The sequence below is a fragment of the Archocentrus centrarchus genome, chromosome 6 (genome assembly GCF_007364275.1).
Source record: "Archocentrus centrarchus isolate MPI-CPG fArcCen1 chromosome 6, fArcCen1, whole genome shotgun sequence".
NCBI classification, from domain to species: domain Eukaryota; kingdom Metazoa; phylum Chordata; class Actinopteri; order Cichliformes; family Cichlidae; genus Archocentrus; species Archocentrus centrarchus.
In genome coordinates this window covers 32,444,702-32,464,573 of record NC_044351.1, presented here as the reverse complement: position 1 = coordinate 32,464,573, position 19,872 = coordinate 32,444,702, and the positions used below count along the sequence as shown (strand labels likewise).

The 19,872-nt window shown below is 42.1% G+C and overlaps 1 protein-coding gene across 2 annotated transcripts; it reads right to left on the bottom strand.

Annotated features, from left to right (window-relative positions):
- Window positions 1-8,270: 8,270 nt before the first annotated feature.
- det1 (DET1 partner of COP1 E3 ubiquitin ligase) lies at window positions 8,271-18,969 on the bottom strand. Of its 2 annotated transcripts, none has more exons than XM_030731838.1 (9): window positions 18,847-18,969; window positions 17,727-18,059; window positions 17,306-17,572; window positions 16,999-17,211; window positions 16,692-16,915; window positions 13,609-13,738; window positions 12,914-13,104; window positions 10,602-10,793; window positions 8,271-9,018 (listed from the first exon to the last, which is right to left on the bottom strand). In XM_030731838.1, the coding sequence occupies exons 2-9, from the start codon at window positions 17,973-17,975 to the stop codon at window positions 8,829-8,831; spliced, it is 1,656 nt and encodes a 551-aa protein (XP_030587698.1). In that variant the 5' UTR covers window positions 17,976-18,059; window positions 18,847-18,969; the 3' UTR covers window positions 8,271-8,828. The 2 variants fall into 2 exon arrangements, with proteins under 2 accessions (XP_030587698.1, XP_030587699.1); XM_030731839.1 differs by having other exon boundaries at window positions 18,751-18,889.
- Between the last annotated feature and the right edge of the window lie 903 nt (window positions 18,970-19,872).

Genomic DNA, 19,872 nt, shown 5'->3' with positions numbered 1-19,872 from the left:
TGAAATGTGCATTTTGAAGGACTTTATAACATCATACATAAAAGCCGCTGGGGTCTTCTCGGGCATGGATACTTTACTGGATGTTTTCCAGATATTAGGCATCTTTTTCAGCCTCAGGTAGCAGTCAAAAAAATGGAACTATGGAGGGGAGCTGGGTTTGATGAGTATATGAGTACAGAAGGGCAATCTATAAAAGAAAGGGAAGGGAAATGAGTGGAGGTAGTGATCCTGGCCTCCTGGTTCTGGGAATTGTTTTTTGGGAGGGGGCTGGGGAGTGTTGAGGAGACAGGCATTCATTGCCTTTTGTGGTGCCATAGGAAGGCATCCTCCAGAGGGGGTAGCCAAGATGTGAATGGGGAGGTGATTCAGTCTTTTAACAAACCTCTTGACCTCCTGGGGTGTGGCTGACGGCTCTCTGTGTTTCTTGGGCTTCTGGGGAGCGTAGTTGCAGCTTCTCAACCTTGTTACCAAGTACACACACACACAATACACAGACACCTACACACAAACAGACAAAGCAAGATTTTGTGCTTGTCTCTGTTTTAGTTTTTGTCTTTCAGGTGCTGTTTGTTCTTTGTGTGTGTGTGTGTGTGTGTGTGTGCTCTGTTACAGATGCAGCAATTAGCAACTGATTATATGCGCTCTTTTTTCCTCACCCCTCATGTAAAACTGGTTTAACTTGTTAGCGGATCTCAGTTTCGTCTGCTGCTCCTCCTTTGCTTTTCATGCCAGTAATGCTTTGTGTCTTTCACACCGCTGTTAATTTCATTGTGCATTCTGTATAATGACAATAAAGGCATACTATTCTGTTCTATTAAGAAGTTGATCCCTAGCATTTATTTAAAAGAACTGAGGTTGCACTTATGACTGAAATAAAATGCAAACAAATCTGAAACAATGATTATTTGGAATACATGCAGTAAACGTGAGACATGAAAGAAGCAGAGGGCCTCTTTAGAAAAACGACTGGACTTCTTTACATTTCTTTAGACGTTTCACCCTCTCATCCAAAAGGCTTCTTCAGTTCTCAAACCAAATGGTGGAGAGACCCACATATTTACAATGCAGTCCTGATCTCCCTTCTCTGGCACCTCAACCCCCACTCACACCTTTCTTCAGGTGACCTCGATAGGTCATTTGATAGAATGGTGTGAAGTCTCACAGTGGTTTCATTGTAATGACCCAGGCCTTTTTTTTTTTTTTTTACACCCTGGCGCATGTGATTATGCATATGAACAATGGTGGGTCAACAAACACCTCCAGGGGACCCCCCCCCTCCCCACTGGGGTTTAAATATCTGCACCTCTGCTGTATATATAACTACTACTTTTAAACTTGGAAAACTTGAAAAACTGTTTTCCAAGTTTCAGTTTTCTCAAAAGAAAACCCAGCATCTACAGATGTAAAGACATTTTTACTTATTATAAAGACTACAAATACATTTTCCACCACCCACTGCTTTAATAGCTACAACATTTAGCACCATCTTGTGGTCAAAACATATCATCAATCAACAAAGTCAAATCAACAACAAAAAGTCAAATTCTATACTATACTATAATTTTCAAGAAAAATACTTTATTCAGTTCATGCAGTAGTGGTGTACTTCTGGTACTTCTGGTAACATTTGTTGCTGGGACATCAACAAACAAAACAAAAAGTGGTGCATGATAACCTGCACCAAACTGCCATAAAAAAATGACTTGAAACCGAATAAAAACATATACAATTGTCATCAAAAGTTTGCAGACACTCATGGGCATGAATCAGGGTAATTTTGGCCTTTTAATGATTTATTCGATTTGTTCTTTTTCCAGGGTGGAAGTTTAATTCATTTGGGATTTTCTCTAATCCATGCAGGGTCTAAAGTATACATACAGGCTCAAATATATAAATATATGCATTTTTTTTTTAGGCTTTCAAACCTGAGAACACTGTACTAACTGTCAAGCATGGCGATGGTAGCATCAAGCTCTGGGGCCGATATGCGTATGTGTACATGTGCTTTATGTGTACACTGCACAAAGTGGATGGAATGATGAAGGAGGAGGACTACCTCCACATTTGTCAACTTTACGTCAACTCAAACAGCTAGACAGTTATTATTTCAATAACAGGACGATAAAGCAGGCTAGTGTTAAGCTTCTGTAAAGCCCTGACCTCAACCCCACTGAAAATTCGCGTACTATGCTCAAAAGTCGGGTCCATGCCAGGAAACCAACTAATTTAAATAAACTCGACCAATTCTGCTAAGAAGAGCAAAAATGTACAAAATGAGATGCAAAAGAAAATGACAGAGACTAAGACCCCCCCCCAAAAGGATGTGTTTGATGTCTGTTATGTAGAGGTGGTTGGAAACCTTTTACATTGCTGTGCCCACGGGCCCATTACCTAATACTCTGTCACTGTTAGTATGCATTGCTGCTGAGAAATGTTGATTGACTTGTTGCACCAAACCCAAGCCAGTAAGGTGAGTTTACATTTTCAGCCTCTGGCGCGGCAGCATCAGCTGTAGTGTGTAGTGTTTCGTTAGAAAAGCTGCTGCTTCTGTCAAAAAGTACATTAACACAATTGTAAAATAAAGACGTGAAAAATCTGTAAAGTGACAGCAGGTCATTCTACCTGTAGTGAAATGAAACAAATGCAGGTTACATGCCAGCTGCTCCTGGGCAGCAAAGTAGACCAAGAAGAAGCTGCAGGTGTTGTTTTTGTCCAGCAGGTGGAGGGCTGTGATCACCTGTTGCTGATTGTGGAACAGCGATGGAGTCAGGAACATCTACATTTCCTCCTGAAACTGAAGTTGATACTTAATTTCCCTTTTACTATAATAATGTAAATCTTATGCTGCAAGAGGCCTGCGATACTTTTGCTGCCATATCCTCACAACATGAAGATGTACATATAAAGAGGTCTTTGTTTCTTACCTTTTTTTCCAAGTTCCAAGGATTACAGCTTATACACAAAAGACCGCCTAGTGCTTTATATTTTTAGGTCGACCATGCAGCGAAGCCTTCCCTGCGGACTTCCACCTGAACCCCCCCCCCCCCCCCCAACTGATACTCAGTCAGGTGTGTGTTTGTGTTGTAGAGATTCAGATAAATCAGTGTTTGTGTATGTGCACGTGTTGGCACCCAGCTGAGTGTGTCTGGGCCAGAAATGAAGTCAGTTAGAAATGATCACCCGCAGTCAAGCTGTGTATCTGCCTCAGCAGGGCGCGGGGCCGGAGGACCGTGCGTGAAGCATCCACGTCTGTCTGTGCACGTCAAAGACAGCTGTAGCACATGAAGGTGTAAGTTGGGGCTTTGCATTGCACGTGTCTGAGCGCACACCGATGAGTCGGGGGATACCCCGACCCTTCAATCAAGTATTAGCTGTCAATATTTGGACCTCCTTCCTGCTCCCCCAACTCATTAGGTGGTGGTGGTGTGATTTCATGATTCTCACCAAGAGGCCTCCGCAAGTCCCAGCCAGCTGTACAGATGGATAAAGTGCTAATTTGTGTGATATGAAATGTTGACACTGTTATAGTGTTATATGTTACAGGGAGGAACAATATCAGTGTGGTCAATAACAGATGACAGATGAAGGATATGAAAGGCACAAGGTGGAGGCTGTGTGGTGGGCTCTAAACCTCATTGATTTGATATGTCAGTAATTCAGAAGAATAAGCATATATATATATATATATATATATATATATATATATATATATATATATATATATATATATATATATATATATATATATATATATATGTGTGTGTATAAGCAAAACATGTCTACTTTGGTTGACTAAAATAGAGTAATACAGTCCAGCTGGGTATAACACAATGATGAGAGAAGAAATGCAGCAGCCCTCTGCAGTGTAATAAAACTGTGGCCCTTCTCTCATCATTGGACATTCTGTCTGCTTTTTATATGTCACAGGATAATGAAATCCTGTCCTAAATCTGTCCTGACCTTTTCATCCCTATCACCTAGGATCCATATGATTATCTGTGCTTTCCTTCACCAGTCTGCGCTAAATTTGAGCCACATGTTCAAGTGGCTGCCTCCTATGGTTTTGTCATTTAAGCTTTTAAGGAACGTGGCATCAGAAAATTTACTCCAGGTTTCCGGCCGTGGACGTCGCCATTGGATATGGTGTGAGAAACAAAACAGGGACACTCGTATAAATAAAATGAAATGCAGTGATGTCATCATCACACCATCGTGTTTACCAAATGTCCTAAATTTGGAGCTCTTTTCGGATACCTCGATCCAAAATTATCACAATTAGGTACAGAAACAGATTTGTACTTCATACAGTCCCATTCAGATTATAGTTATGACTCGGTAACAGTAATATGAAGGTACAGTCATATGAAAAAGAAAGTTTTCACAGGAAAATCCAAGTACACCCTACCTGCTTCTATAGGAATTAAGAGGCTTTTATAGAGGTGGTCAGTAAGTGTGACCACTTCGATATAAGCAGAGATTTTGGCACTTTGATGGTCTAGAGTATTCAGCTGTGTGTTAACACAATATCACAACCTGGGAGTGGACATCCCAGCAAATTCACCCCAAGGTTTGACTTTGCAACGCTCTGTGAAACAGCAAAAAACCACAGAGCTACATCTCAGACTCTACAGGCCTCAGTTAGCATGTTTCATGATGGTACAATTAGAAAAACTCTGAACTCTGACTTGTTTGGATGGATGGATTTCCAGGAAAATGAACATGGCAGGCATGGCTTAGGTTTGCAAAGTTGCAACTGAACAAAACCGTAAGACTTCTGCAACAATGTCCGTTGGATCAAAGAGACCAAAGTGGAGACGTTTGGCCATGATGCACAGCGCAAAAGCAAACAACATGCCAGCGCAAAGGCATCATATGAAGTGTCAAGCATGGTGGTGGAAGGGTGATGATTAGTTTTGTTTTACAGCCACAGAATCTGAGCACCTTGAAGTTACTGAGTTGACCATGAACTCCTCTGAATACCAAAGTATTCTAGAGTCAAACGTGAGCCCATCTCACAGGTAAAGCTTGGCCCAAATTGGGTCATGCAACAGGACACTGATCCCAAGCACAGCAGCAAATCTACAGCAGAATGGCTCAAAGTCCAGACCTGAGCCTGATTGAAATGCTTTGGTGGGATCTTAAGAGAGCTGTGCATAAACGAATCAATAAACTGAAGCAACGCTGTAAAGAAATTCCCCCACAACCATGACTGATAGTAATACAGAAAATAACTACTTCAAGTTATTGCTGCTGAAGGTAGTTCTACAAGTTATTGAATCATGGCGTGCACTTAGTTTTTCACAGGACTGCACAGAGACCCGTGAAAAATCTCTTTTTCACACGAATCCATAATACGTGCAGTAGGCTATGTTCTCTTTGAATAACAGCCTCCCAGGCTGAAACAGAACAAGACACTGAATCCATATTTTCTCATGCTCCAGTTATCTCGTTTCTCGTCTACATGTCAGTTATATTTTTGCAGTTCTCTAATTCAGCTGTGCACATGTGAAAGTCCCCACACTTGTGGTTCACAGCATTTTTTCCTGTCCTGTCAAAAAAATTCAGCACCTGACGTTAAACAACAGTTGTCAGGTTTCAGATTTCTTTATTGGAAGTTCAACTAACTCTACCCTTCAGTCCATTTACTGCATTATCCATTTATCATTACTCTTAGCTAAACTTTAACAATGTATTCATTATTATAAGCTAACTATTTCATTATTATTTATACTGTTTGCTGTTTTAAGCATGTGCACAGGCCTAAAACTTTGTGCTGTGCCACCACAAATAAATTAATGAGTGGGAAACACTGATTTAGACAATGAGTGAAGAATTTTCTATGACGATTACAAACGTGTCACTGGTTTGGCCTCCAATCTACCTGAGCTGATAACTTCTATTTGCTCTTAATCGCAATCATTGAATGCTACTACAGAAAATATCACTGGAGCTTATTTCATATATTGAACTTTGACCCAGGAAAATGCTCATCGCCGTGTACAGCCAAGCATCTTCCGCATGGCTTTCGGGTTGGTTCTGACCAATTTCCTTTTACACCCGAGTCCTGTGAGGACATCTGGCTGGTCCATCTCTGTTTGAGGTGCAAAATTTGATTTATGGTCATGAGCTTTGGGTAGTGACCAAAAGAATGAGGTGGTGAATACAAGCGGCAGAAATGAGCTTCCTCTGAAGAGTGACTGGCCTCTCCCTTAGAGATAGGGGGAGGAGTGCAGCCATTTGAGAGGGGCTCAAAGTAGAGCCGCTGCTCCTCCACATCGAAAGGAGCCAGTTGAGGTGGTTCTAACTAGGATGCCTCCTGGGCATCTCTTAATGGGAGGAGGCCCCGGGGCAGACCCAGGACACTCTGGAGTGATTATACCTCTTGGCTGGCCTGGGAATGCCTTGGGGTCCCCCCTGGATGAGCTGGAGGAGATGGCTGGGGAGAGGGAGATCTGGGCTTCTCTGCTTAGGCTGATGCCCCCGCGACCTGGCCCCAGATAAGTGGAAGAAAATAGTGGATGGACGGATGGGTTTAAAAGGGCTGAATCAGGTTTAGATCAGGGTTAGGGTTTGACTCCAAAAAAATGAATGCAATGCACCCCGGAGTGATGGGAAAACATCTCTGTGTGAATTTCCTAATGCTTTCATGACCTCCTGAAGTGGACACAGCTTGGATGGTTTTGCTCTGATGATGAACTAACAAAATAACATCACCTGAAAACAAAAAAAAAAAGAAAGAATCCGGTCCTCGTGCATCTGAGACTGCTGTGATTCACGCTGGACATGGAGCGAAGTGCTCAAATTAAATTTACATTTCAGAAATAGATGCGCCATCGCTATACATCTGTGTAAACACATGGTGCTGTACCAGGCCGCACATATTCAGTAGGTTCTGCTGTGTGCAGTTAGATCTGTGAAGACTAGTGCTGCAACAGGAAACACTTAGGATTGTGGCCTTTTCTGGATTACATTGGTTGCGCTGTTGCCAAGACAACAGTAATTAGAAAAGACTAGGTTACCAAGCAGAGAGCGGTTATGTTTCCTTAGCAACCAAGGTCAGGGAGAAGGCTCTGAGTTTACCTGATTCTGAGGAATGAGACAGATACAACACATCTGTCATTGTGGTAAGTACCAGGAGGCATCGAGTTCATGCAGTCATCTATTTTCTCTGCTTGCACTGAAGACTACAGCAGTAGCTTCAGCACCGCAGCGGCTTTTAAAACATCTGTGCAGCAATTTCTTGCCATACTGACAGGATAACTGCAGCTTTAAAAACACACGGAGCAGATGAGAGGGGAGGAATCTGTGAGGAAGGATGAGGAGAGCAGACACTGTGTCCTCCTATATGTAGGCCTGTGTGCGCCCGCTGCGTGCACTTCCTGTAATTAGTTGATTATCACAGCTTGTCGTCACACACCAGCTTACACAAACACACTATAATGACAATGACATAACACGGCCTCCTTAAGCATCAGTCTACTGTTCTGTCACTCCTCTACTCGCCAGTTCCATCATCCCTCTTCCTTTTGCCTTGAGGCCCTTTTAGTCTGTCTGTGAGACACACACACACACACACACGCCTCCCATGTCCATGTGTAACCAGAGGCTATGAGAACACTTAATCCCTCAGCACCTGCTTTCCATACTACTGTGACCTCTCTGCAGCTGGCTGTGTGTGCGCCTTGTTGCCTTTGCATGTTCGTGTCAGCGCCAGGAGGGAGGTGTTAATTAATTTGCATATTTGTAGATTTGTTTGTATATGCATGTTTTTAGTAACACATTTAAGCTTAAAAACACGGCCAGTGCTGTAGTGCGCATAACAGATGGAGTGAGCATAACATGGCATCATTATGATCCCATATAGTGCAGCGAAACAGACTGCAGGGATCAGCGTTTCAAATTAAATATGATGACACTTACACTGTGTCCTGTCTGCTTTCTGTATGCAGGCACAACAAGTGCCAGCATCATTTCTGGTGCTTCATAAAGCCTAGTTAAGAAATAGTTCAGGTTTAGGGAACAGAATAAATGACTGAATCTACTCTCTCCAAAGAATGTGAATAAATAGTTTCTTTTATATGAATTTATAGGAAAAAAAAAAAAAAGAGGCCAATCTTTAGAGGCAGCAACAATATATATATATAATATATATACACACACACACTTTAAAACTTAGTTAAAACAGTACACAAAATGCAAATAATTTTATTGTCATAAAATATATACAAAGTAATATGTAAAAAAAAGAAAAAAAGGGGTAAAAAATAACATGACCGCTTTCTCCATCCATGTGAGAAAAAAGAAAGTTTGCTTGACTGCTGCTCACACACACCGACTAGATTAGAAATTCGGACTTGAATGTGCACGGCAGGAAAAAGAAAACACCTTTGGTTCCTTCTGAGAGGTCCGGCTACCTACAGCTCCCACCTCAGCTGCACATCAATCACTCTCTCCACATCTCCATTTACACTTGTTCCAGCCTCTCCTCCCGACAGGTCGCTCTTTGTTTGGCAGAAGAAGGGGGAAAGAGGAGGCAAAAGGGAAAAGACAGAATTGCAGCCTTCTCGCTGAGGGAGAAGAGGGGCTGAGGTGGAGTGAGTGCTGTGTGATGGCGGGGGAAAGAGGAGAGGAACAGTGGTTTCCATCAGGAGAGGAATGCAGGGAAAGGGCTGCTGACTTCTCTGGAGGAGACGGCGACTAAGAGAACAAAGTGTTTTGCGCCTCCTGATGGAGGACATGTTTGTTGTATTGTCACCAGTAGCTGCTAACAGAAGCCCAACAGGCCCGCAGTTTGTCTCCAAGTGTGAGTCAATTTATACACCAGCTCCTCACGCGCACACATGCCTCATGTGGAAGTTGACTACGTACTCTGCGTTGGTGCGCTGGACGGAGATGGCAAAGGGTTCAAAAGGATGGAAGGTGAAGGCAACAAGGCGACGCACGGTGTGATTAACAGGCCGTCCCAGCAGGCCTGCCTGGATCTTAAACTTCAGCAGGCCGGAGTCACGTGCGTAAAATCTGGTGGGCGAGAGAAGAGTGAAAGAGAAGCTGCGTTAAACTAATGTAGTCCAGTCTGTGCTTTTCTGATGCTCTACGATGGAGATCCACTTGCAGCATCTCTAAGACCCAGAAGCTAGAATCAGACAAAGCTGGTCATGATGCCTCCTGCAGGTGCAGGCTGGTCAGCGCTCAGCTGTTTTTATCATTTCAGTATAAAATAAGAAGCTGAAACGGATTTAATGTGCTTCAAACAGAAGGAGTCTATTATATTTTTTGCTAATAAGGCAGTTCAGTGGGATACACTCAACTGGTGAACCCAGAAAAAAGATGAAAATTTGATTTTAGCTGATCAAGATTTTTTTTCAGGTTGCATACAACTCTACATTTTCCACAGCAGACATTTTGGTGTGTAATAGCAGGAAAGGTACAGCTGTTAGTTTCATACTGGCTTTGTTTTCGTTTGTTTTTTAAATTTTTTTTTCAGTTGTCCAAGCAGATCATGACAGTGTGACAGTGTTGCCAGTTTAACGAATGCCAATTGAGACGATCGGTGCTGGTTTCCGAGCACCGGGCCCTCATTCCGTCCTGATGGAATTGGTTTTTGACAGTGTGGTCAGAAACATGCACACAAGTACCCTGATGGAGGTTATTTTGTAGGGGTCTGGCAGTGCTCCTCCTGTTCCTCCTCAGGCAAAGGAACAAATACAGGTTCTGCTGATGTGCTCCTATAGCCCTATCTCCTCATGCAACGGCCTGTCTCCTGGTATCTCCTCCACGCTCTTAGAACAGTGCTGTGAGACACAGCAAACCTTCTTGCAACGGCATGTATGAGTGTGCTATCTTGAACTACCTGTGCAACCTGCATGGGCTGCAGGTACGGTCTCATGCTGCCTAGAGAAAAATCAGTCAGGAGGGGTAAGAAGAGAGCAACGGTCTGTGCTTGGTTTACGCTCCCTAACTGGACAGATTGATATTCCTGCGTTGTACTGCGATGATCGAGCATTTCCTTAAATTTTTTGAGGAGTTTATTATTTACAGCTGTGCATTTTAATTATTGAGACATCAAAATGTTACCAGTGGGAAGGGTGGGGGGTGGTGGTTTACAGAAATACAAACTCATAAAATTATCATAAGAAAAGTTTTGTTATAATTTCTTTCATATTTTTACATCTTTTTTTTCCAGAAAGCGTTATCAAAATTGCTCATGACTAATTTAAAGTTGATTAACAATTTGGTTAACAGACTGTTCCTCCTCCACACGACTACCTGTAATGACCCAAGCTTCATTGTCAATAAGGCTGCTTGATTATGGCAAAAACCACATCACAATTATTTGGTCAAAAAAACTGCAATCTCAGTTGTTTACCGCAATTATTCATTAAGTTAACAAGCAAAAACGTGTCCTTTTTAGGGGATTTCTTTGAACTTTAAACACAATTCAGATTAAAAACAATTACATGAAATTATAAAAAGAGGTGGACGTTGAAGTGGTCGTCATGTTAGGAGTTAGGAGAAAAAAAAATATTTTCTGGATATTAACATTAATCACATCATACATGTTAAAATTACAAGAGGTTTGTTCACCCTGATGCAGTCCGTACCTGATGGGGTGGTCTCCGCAGGTCTTAGGCCTCTCCATCACTGACACCCATTTGTCATCGTAGCTGAAGAGGGAGAGGTCGAGGTAAGGGCTGCTGCTGTAGGACTGTGCGCTGATGGGCAGCTGACCCAGCAGCCGGCGCACCGCTTCGGTGTGACCGCCGTATTTGGCATTCACAATAGTGTCCTTAAACCTGCGGAAGCAGACAGACGGCTCAACATTAGCACTAACAACAAAATTCAATCAGGACTTCGATGCTCCACAGCTAACCCCCCTGTGATCCCGAACTGCCTCGTTTCCACTGTAGCTGCATTTCTGTGCAAATTCTTCATTTATTGAATAGATTTCTAAAAATATATCTTTTCTAAGAATATACGTGTTTAATCAAAGAAACCTTTCTGAGAGATTCTTACAAATTGTAGCCTCCAAACTCTCATGACACATTTCCAGCACTCAGCAGTGACTCAGTCATCTCACTCCCCCTACTCTCCCTTCACTCTTCTAAAATCTGCATCCATATTTTTCAGACGCGCTCTCACTTTGTTTCATACTACATTATCTCCAGTCTTACGGGCCTGTCTGTTTCACTCTACCTGGCTTGTGCTAGACTAAAGCCCTCTGAACTGGGCTTCAATGCCAGCCAGTCATAAGTGGTACAAATCTGGTTTGCTGAATGTGCTCACCAGCTTTCAATTTCTCCCCTCCTCCTGTCCGACATCAATTTTCACCACTCTAAAATCCAATTCTGAGCTCTTTTCCTCACTCAAACTATCCTTTATCGTCCCCTCCTTCTTCAGCCCCCCCGGCTACCCCTTTCTGCTTCACCCTCCATAGAGGATTTTGTCACCTACAGCGGCCAGTCAAACCACCAAATTCAATCACAGCTCCCCCAGCCACACTAACTGTCTTTATGTCTCTCTTCTATATCCAGATTAAGTCCTGAAACTCCTTTCTTCCCTCCTTCAGGCGATTGCTGCTGATCTGCTCCACTTGCTGACCACTGTCTTTAAATCCTCCCCGACAATCAATGCTCCATGATCTCAGGAACATCGACTTCTTTTATTTAGAATCCAAAGTGAAACTGTTTTTTTTTCTTTTTTCTTTTTGTATTTTCGTTCAAATTCATAGACTGTATATAAAAGATGGAGATAGCTACCTTGAAGGTGAAGGTATTGTGCTGAACTCTTTGTTTATAGCTGTCACCATCTTGGGTTTGAATACAAACATGACCATATTTGGATGAGAGGGTGGAGTACTAAGTTATGTGCTAATGCTAGCAAACTTGGAAGCCAGCAGCATCCACAGACTGTATTATGGGTACAGAGATAACTGCTAATTAGTGCTAAAGAGAATTTCATGGCAGGTCCAGAGACCTGCTCCCCATGCTAAAATAGCAAACTTGACAGCATTAACCATTTAACACTGAGCTATCATCGCTGATACGCCTTTTAACAGCCTTTAACAAAGGACATGTTGCCGCCGACACATTTGCGCAAGCACATTTTGCATTATCGTAATTACGTGACAGTTTCACAGCCAACACGTGGATATTATGGGGTTGCAGGAAGCCTGCAAAAGCCGACACATTTGAAATGCATAGTGTCAGCAATGATACAGTTAAAGGGTTAAAAAGCTTACAGTCTGGGCCAAAAAGCAGTTTTACCCTGTATGGACAGTTTCCTCCTTCACAACAACTGTTTGGTGGGTGAATTTCAGTAAAGACTGATAGGGAGCTGTGGCCAATAGCTGTCTGCTAGGCCTCACCTCCACTAATCTGAGTCACTGAACTGGACCTCCCAGCTGTATTTGTGCTGCTGATGCCTTCTGGAACATTATCTTAATTATCTGCCAAATAATACATCTTGCTGTGTGGGACAGCCTGTCCAAGAAATTTATGCTCCAGTTTTGGAGAGTGAAAGTCTAGCATTTGTTACTGATTGACTGTTAATGCCTGTTGCACCAATACAGTTTATGGAGGCAGCTTGCTAATCAGGTATGCTAGCATTAGATGGCAACTTACCACTCCATCTTCTTGTCTATACGTGGTTACTTCTGGTTACAAAAGAAGCCAATATGGCAGTGACTGAAATGCTAAAAATAAGCTTCAAGAGTCCAAAACTGGATTGTGACAACATTGTGGCTTCAGCCGTCTTTTATATACAGGCTATACTAAAGGTGAGAATCTTACCATTGAAGCGTACGGGGACCGACTCACTATTGAAGGCAGCCTCAAGTGGCCATTAGAGGAACTGCAGGGTTTTTTTGCATTTTGCACGTAGCTACTTTTTCCACAGTATATTTTTCAGTCAGTACCTTCTCTGGACCTGCCGTGCGTAGTTATTGGATGAAGCGGAGCAGGGGAACTGGACGGCCTGGCTGTGCAGGGTAGCATTTCTGAACAGGTCACAGAAATTCTCAAACAGCTCCAGCAGCTGGTCAGAGGTGTTCTCAAAGACAGCCAGAACCTCCGTGGACACCATGTTGTACACAACGAAGAACGATGGCTGTGAGAGAAGCAAGAGAGGTGACGATTTGGAGAGAGAAAACTAATCATTCTGTAATTATTTTTCTTTAATGTAGGTATCTTTTCTTTAATTATGATCATGGCCTTCAAGAGGGAAAAAAAATGTGGCAAAACAACATGGACAGACATGAGACATTCATTCTAGCATAACTACGCTTTTAAGGCTTCGATGTATTGACATTACAAGGTCACTATAAATTGAATGTTTATAAATTCTTCAAGGGTAAAATTAAAATGGCCAATTAACACAGAAGTCAAATGTGAAATTTCTTGAAAATAAACCAAACATTAATTAAATTTATTTGCCGCCACTGTGAATGCAGAGCTGAACAGAATCTGCAGGACAAGCGTATCCTTGGAGATCTGAAAGAGGAATTCCTGTTACACGAATAACAAAAGGACAGTGAGAGAAAGACTGGGGGAGTAACAAAGAGAGGAGAGCAGAATTCAGACTCAGATCACGCGTCTGTGTGTGAGTGTCTACCTGCGAGGGGTCGGTAACTCTGAGCGTGACCACGTCTTCACTGGTGTATTTGATGAAGAGGTGATGCTCATCCAACAGCTGCATCTTCCACATTCTTAACCTTCTCAGCTGATCGAAAAACTGGAAAAACCTGTGAGAGAGAGAGAGAGAGAGAGAGAGAGAGAGAAAAAGCAACCTAAAAATACTGGATACTTATAGGCTGGATGGTTTCAAACTGATCATAAATGCACAGTGAACAGAATCATGAAGAGTTTCAGTGGTGCGGCAGTTCATTTACTCACAGAGCACTGCACAGAAAACAAGATGACACTAAATAAGCTGTGCTGAAAAAAACCCAAAGCCAATTACTCAAGTCAGAATTTATTTTAATTTTTAAATATGAATATTTTTTGGCAGTTCGTTAATTTAACACTGTCACTATCTGACACTTTATTTGATAGTGACGAGAAAGAGGAATTCTGGGTAGAAAAAGACGGGGGCTGGCAGTAAAGGTAAAGGTCCAGCCAAACAGGAATTAAACGGGTGGTATGTGCACCAACCACTCAGCTATCAGGTGGCCCTCACTTCTTTTTATCTGAAAAACACTGGCATCAATTCAATTATGCTTTCAATGATATGAAACACAAAAACGACAGTCATCAAAACAGATTTTGTGGCATTTAAAAATGAATAAAGGCCAGATTTAAATTAATTTAAGATATGCTGGAATAATGAAACAGGAAGCCTACATTCACTTTTAATCCACTTTAAACATTAAAACAATGTGCAAATAAATAAGCAAATAAAACACAGCTTCCCTCTGACCCCTTTTAAGTAGTTTGCCATGTTTGACACTGAGAAGTGAACTCTTGTGTGAAAAATTTAAAGCTGACTAAGGAACTAAGGGGGCACTGCACGCTTATACGCTAGTCAATAAAAGCATACCCTGCTTTATAATCTTGTTTGACTCTAATGGGGACCATTTTTTTGACAAAAAAACCTCCATTTTGTAACAAATAACACTTGAAAACAGCAACTGAGCCCCTAAATTCATTTCTCCCCCCCCCCCATAGCTTGGGTTTTGTCATTTTTCCTCTTCTCTTTCTTCTCACCCTCCCCAGACGGTTACAGCACATGGCTGTCCCCCTCTGAGTCTGGTTCTGCCAGAGGTTTCTTCTTGTTAAAAGGGAGTTCCTCCTTGCCACTGTCGCCGAGTGCTTGCTCAAAGTGGATTTTTTCTACTCACCTTGGCTAAATAATCGGACTCATTATTCATAATCTTGGTGTAGCATTTGATTAGTCTTTGGGCTTTGATTCACATCTAAAATCTATCACATGTTCCTCTTTCTTTCATTTAAGGAACATTTCTAAATTGAGAGCTATAGTCTCCACCTCTGAACGGGGGAATACTGTTCATGCATTTGTGTCACTGCACCTAGATTATTGTGATGCCCTTTTAACTGGCTTAGACAAATCATCTCTGTCACGCCTCCAAGCAATACAAAATGCCGCAGCTAGACTCCTAACACTCTCTAGCAAGCGAGCACACATTACCCCTATTTTATTTTCTTTACATTTGCTCCTAGTTGGTTTGAGAATTCATTTTAAAATCCTCACACTTATATGCAGAGCACTAAATGGACAAGCCCCAAAGTCACTGCCTTTGCTCACAAACTCAAAATCTTTTAGCTGCCCCTTGTACAAGACTAAAGACTGGGGGGGGGGGGGGGGGGGGGGGCAGAGCTTTTCAAGCAGTGGCACCAATGATAATTGATAATTACATCCAATAATGTGCTACTCAACATCTGGCTCTAAGCCATGATTTATTTATTTCTTTTGCCTTTCTCTCCCTCCTCTGCCATCTTTTGCTGTCTCAGGGCAGTGCTCCTCACACAGAGTGAGAACACAAGAGAACATGGGCTGGAGTAAATGATGTCAATGCTCTTTATCCTTATTGAACTAAATCTAGTACTGAGGGAGACAGTATGAGCAGTTTATCTATTGAAGAAGTGGAACATAAATATGAAGAGTCCTACCCCAGCAGCTCCTTCTACATGTACCTCTGGTGTGCCTCCCCTGAAGTAGATGCAGAACCCATAAACAAGCTACAAAAAAACCACACTCATACATTCTGAACTGGACTTCCAGCATTTCAGCTGCTAATAGGGAAATAAACTAGCATTAATAACTCTTCATATTAAAAAAAAAATGATTACAAATGTGTTTATAATAAATAAATGTATTCTGAATCATTTCCTTCAGAATGTGTTAAATTAACAAATAGTCAACTGTTTGTATATTAATTCAGTGGATCAGAATTCAGCTTTCAATTTTGAGATTTGGATTTTCATTCTTTTTAATTTATAACTGTTGAGGTATATACCATATCAGACTGCTCATAAACCACCAGCTTGACATCTCTTTCACTCATAAAAGCGCCTAGTCTTGCTCTCCCGGCAGTGCACAGTAGTGTTTCCTCACATATACACTTAAAAATAAATACACAAATAGCAAAATATACTTGGGAAGCATAGAGATTCCACCTCCACTGTTAGACAGCCAGTTTAACCACAACCTGCAGCAGGTGGAGATCTGATGCCACTACACTCAACACTCAACCAAAACTACAGAGCAGAACGGCCCAAGCCTCTGAGTCTGTCAACACGTTGACAACTTACTGAATTACTGTTCTGTTATTTAATGTCCCAAAGCATATTTTGTATTATCTATTCAATGCTCTGCATTGCTAACATCACAAATTCAGTCTGATTCTGTGGGAAACACTGCACAGTAACAGTAAAAGCCCTCCACCCCTATTTTTTATTTAGTTGTACCTTTACAATTGAATTCAAGGCTGATAACAGGCATATACACTTAAGCACAAATTCCACCTTCAATGTTTTAACCTCTCTGATATTTGGTGCTTTTTTTTTGAATTCTTCAGCATCTTCTTTTAAATTTAGGCTTATTAGAGAATAATAAATAAAGCAACTTTGACTAGTGGAAACTCTCCTGACCTGCACTACACACTAAGTAAACCAACACTCTTACTGTGGGGGGTTAGAAGCAAATAAACAAACAGATGGACCCAACTGGATCAGTACCTCCTCTTGGCTGTGGCGCTACCGTCCTGCTCAGCCCTCCTCCAGAGGTAGACCAGCAGTCTGTGCTTGAGGGAGTTGATGGTTTTGTCTGCGTACAGACGGGGGAAGCCTGGCTGACTCTCAGCCTGAGTTTCTGTATAAACAGCTGAAAGAGTCAAGAGGTCGTCCTCATAACAGAACCGACCGATAGTCCTCACATCCAGAAACGTTCCATCTGGAGTCACCTGACACAGCCACAAAGGGAAATTATTAATGCTTAATATCGCAGATTGTCCCCATCATTGCAATGTGCTATTTAAGTCCTCACCTGGAAGACATGGATGGTCTGTTGCTGAACCGACAGCACAGCCAAGATGTTCCTGTAGAGGTAGAGGCCCTGGTTGTGTGACAGGATGATCTTGTCACATTTAAAGGACCTGGTGTCACACAGCCTACCAGTGTGGAGGTCAATGATGTGAAGAGAGTAGTCTTCTAAAGGAGACCGTGGGTTGGGAGTCACAGATTCGTTGTTGCGGTACACCTGGTGGGCGATATAATGAGGATGAAAGAAGCAGTATGAGAAAACAACACATTTATGATTATATTTCTTTTTTAAATTTGTGCTAAGTTGATACCTCAAAGAAGTACGGGGGCGGCTCCTCAGGTACATAAACAGCCGATCCGACAATGACATAACGGCAGTCATCTGTGAAGAGGCTGCATTCCCGGTTCAGGTGTTCTCCATTCGAGGCTACATTTGTAACGTGGAGCAAAGAGAAGAATCGCTCAAAAAGGCGTCCTCGGATGTTGAGGGAGCGCTGGTCGTTGTTGGTGAGAAGAGTTTCTCCTTCTTGGCCTCTCAGCAGGTCCTGAGCTGCCTGGCAGCCTTGGTATTCATATATCTATATGATGAACAGCAACAGTATTTTATGGTAAATGTAGTGTTTAGACAGGCTGCATGAGCTTCACTCTGGGCTAGATGAACAATAAGAATCACACAAGATATTTTGTTTAAGAAATGTGGGGATGTGAAATAACAGGTTTGCCTCCTCTTACCTCCAGGGAGGTCTGGTCAGAGGAGAAGGCAATAAAACAGCGTCCATCTGGTGAAAATTTCCTGAGGAAGCAGGGTGGCTTCTCCACATTAACCACAGTGAAGTTAGGGAACAGGTTCTGGTGGAAACAGCGCACTCGGTACCAGTGAGCTCCAGGTCGGCCGGAGCAGATCCTACGCCTCTCAAGACGATGGACCACGTTCTGATTTTGGATACGTCTTGGCTTCAGGGTTGGGAAGTCCTCATCCATAGTTGTATGGCTCTCAAACCCCCTCACAGTAGGTAGTCAGGCAGGCAGCAATTACAGGTAAACAGCTACATCACAAGCACAGCCCTGTTATGTGTTTTTAAGGGAAAGTGAGAGATGGAAGAGTCAGTGTTTTGGAGCTGTAAAGGCAAGTTTTATTTTTACATGCACACAGAGTTTCATGACAGACAGCTACTGTAGGCTACGCGATCAAAGCCCCCCAGTTTTTGGGTCTTTGTGTTCAGGTTTGAAACAGACTGTGTGAGACTTGAAGACACACGTACAAGAACAAAATCAAAGAGTTATTACTTTGCTTTAATATCAGGATGTATTTGGTTCTACTAAATGATCCATACCTTCAGTAGCTGTCAGATTTAAGGTATAACTCAGACAATCATACACGACTAACAAAAACAGACTTAACACAGGAGTTCTGACAATTTGAAGACAAACATGTTTATTAACTGTAGATATGTGGAGGCAGAGTTTATCAGACTAGTTAGATTAAATTGTTAATAATTTGTACTGTAAGCCATCTGTTCCGTCTACGATCCAAAATGAGCGGTATAAGTTAAATAAATGATCTTTAAGGCTTAGTTTCTTTTCTTACTGCAGCTTATTTGAGCCTTTAACATTAATTACATACCCGGACGTTTGACACAATGATCAATAATCAATAAAAATAAAGAAACAGAAAAGCTTTCGGGCTCCTCTAAGTTCAGCTGGTTGTATTAGGAAGAGCGTGTAAGTTTGGATGACGAGCTCGAGTTTAACTTACAGGTAACGCGTTAACAACCGGCCCCCAACTTGCGTCTCTTCTTATTCGCATATACCCAGCTTCAATAATTTCATTCAGCCCAGTAAGTCACCGTACCCTGTCACGTTTCCCCAAACACCTGGAAGCCCGAAGCGTCTCTGGATCCAGAAGCCGCTGTGTTTGTTGTTAGCGAGCCTGGGAGGAAACGTAGAAGAAGACCGCAGACCCAAAAGGCTGTCGTTTAAAACAGCGCCCCCGCGTTCTCCTGAGGTGAAGAAGAGTATTGCAGCCTGTACAGGCCTGTGCAGACTGAAATGTTGGGGCCTGAAAAGGTCAGCTGGATTACAGAGAGTGCAATGCAAAGCTAATCATTATCGTGGGCGCTGTTCTAGTTTTGTACAGTGTAGAAAACTTGGCTCATGCCCACTAATACAGATGTATTAGGATATATTAAAAGTGGCACTGGCATTACCTGAAAGTTTTTTTAGTAAAAAAGCGTTTAATTTGTCACATACACGCAGTGAAATTCAGTCTCTGCATTTAACCCATCATGCATGGAGTGTGTGGCGCGTGTGGCGTGGTGGGGCCTGGTGGGGTGGGGGCCTTGCTTGGGGACCCACAGTAATGCCAGCTCAGGGATTTGAACCAGGGTCCTCTCAGTGATGAACCCTCTTCTTCTCCCCTACTCCCTTTTGTTTTCAATAACTGTTTTGCAAGAAAATGTCATAGTCCTATAATACATATAATGTAATACATATACATATATAGATATAATGTAATATACACATTATCAGGTATACCTTGCTAATACATGGTTGGACCCCCTTTGGCCTTTAGAATTGTATTAATTCTTCATGACACAGATTCAACAAGGTGCTGAAAACATCCTGAGAGATTTCGGTCCATAATGACATGATAGCATGGAACTGTGTACTTTTTTTGATACACTGTGTCCAATATGTGTTTAATAAAATGAGCATTGTGCTTGTTTTTTCCCCCAAACTTTGTTGACCATATACAAGTACACAACAATCAAAAGCTACTAAAAAAAAATACTAAAGATAGCAATAAAACAAAAAGGGTGCTCTTACAATGCCAAACACCATTACTTCACTATATTTCAGAAGCAAATACAGCTCTTTT

Bases quoted from the DNA above. Each gene is read 5' to 3' on its own strand.
- det1 (XM_030731838.1), bottom strand. From the start codon at position 17,975: ATGGATGAGGACTTCCCAACCCTGAAGCCAAGACGTATCCAAAATCAG. The intron at 13,105-13,608 runs GTAGACACTCAC...CTTCTCTCACAG, and splicing joins GAGTTACCGACCCCTCGCAG to CCATCGTTCTTCGTTGTGTA. The intron at 9,019-10,601 runs GTACGGACTGCA...CTCGCCCACCAG, and splicing joins TGCGGAGACCACCCCATCAG to ATTTTACGCACGTGACTCCG.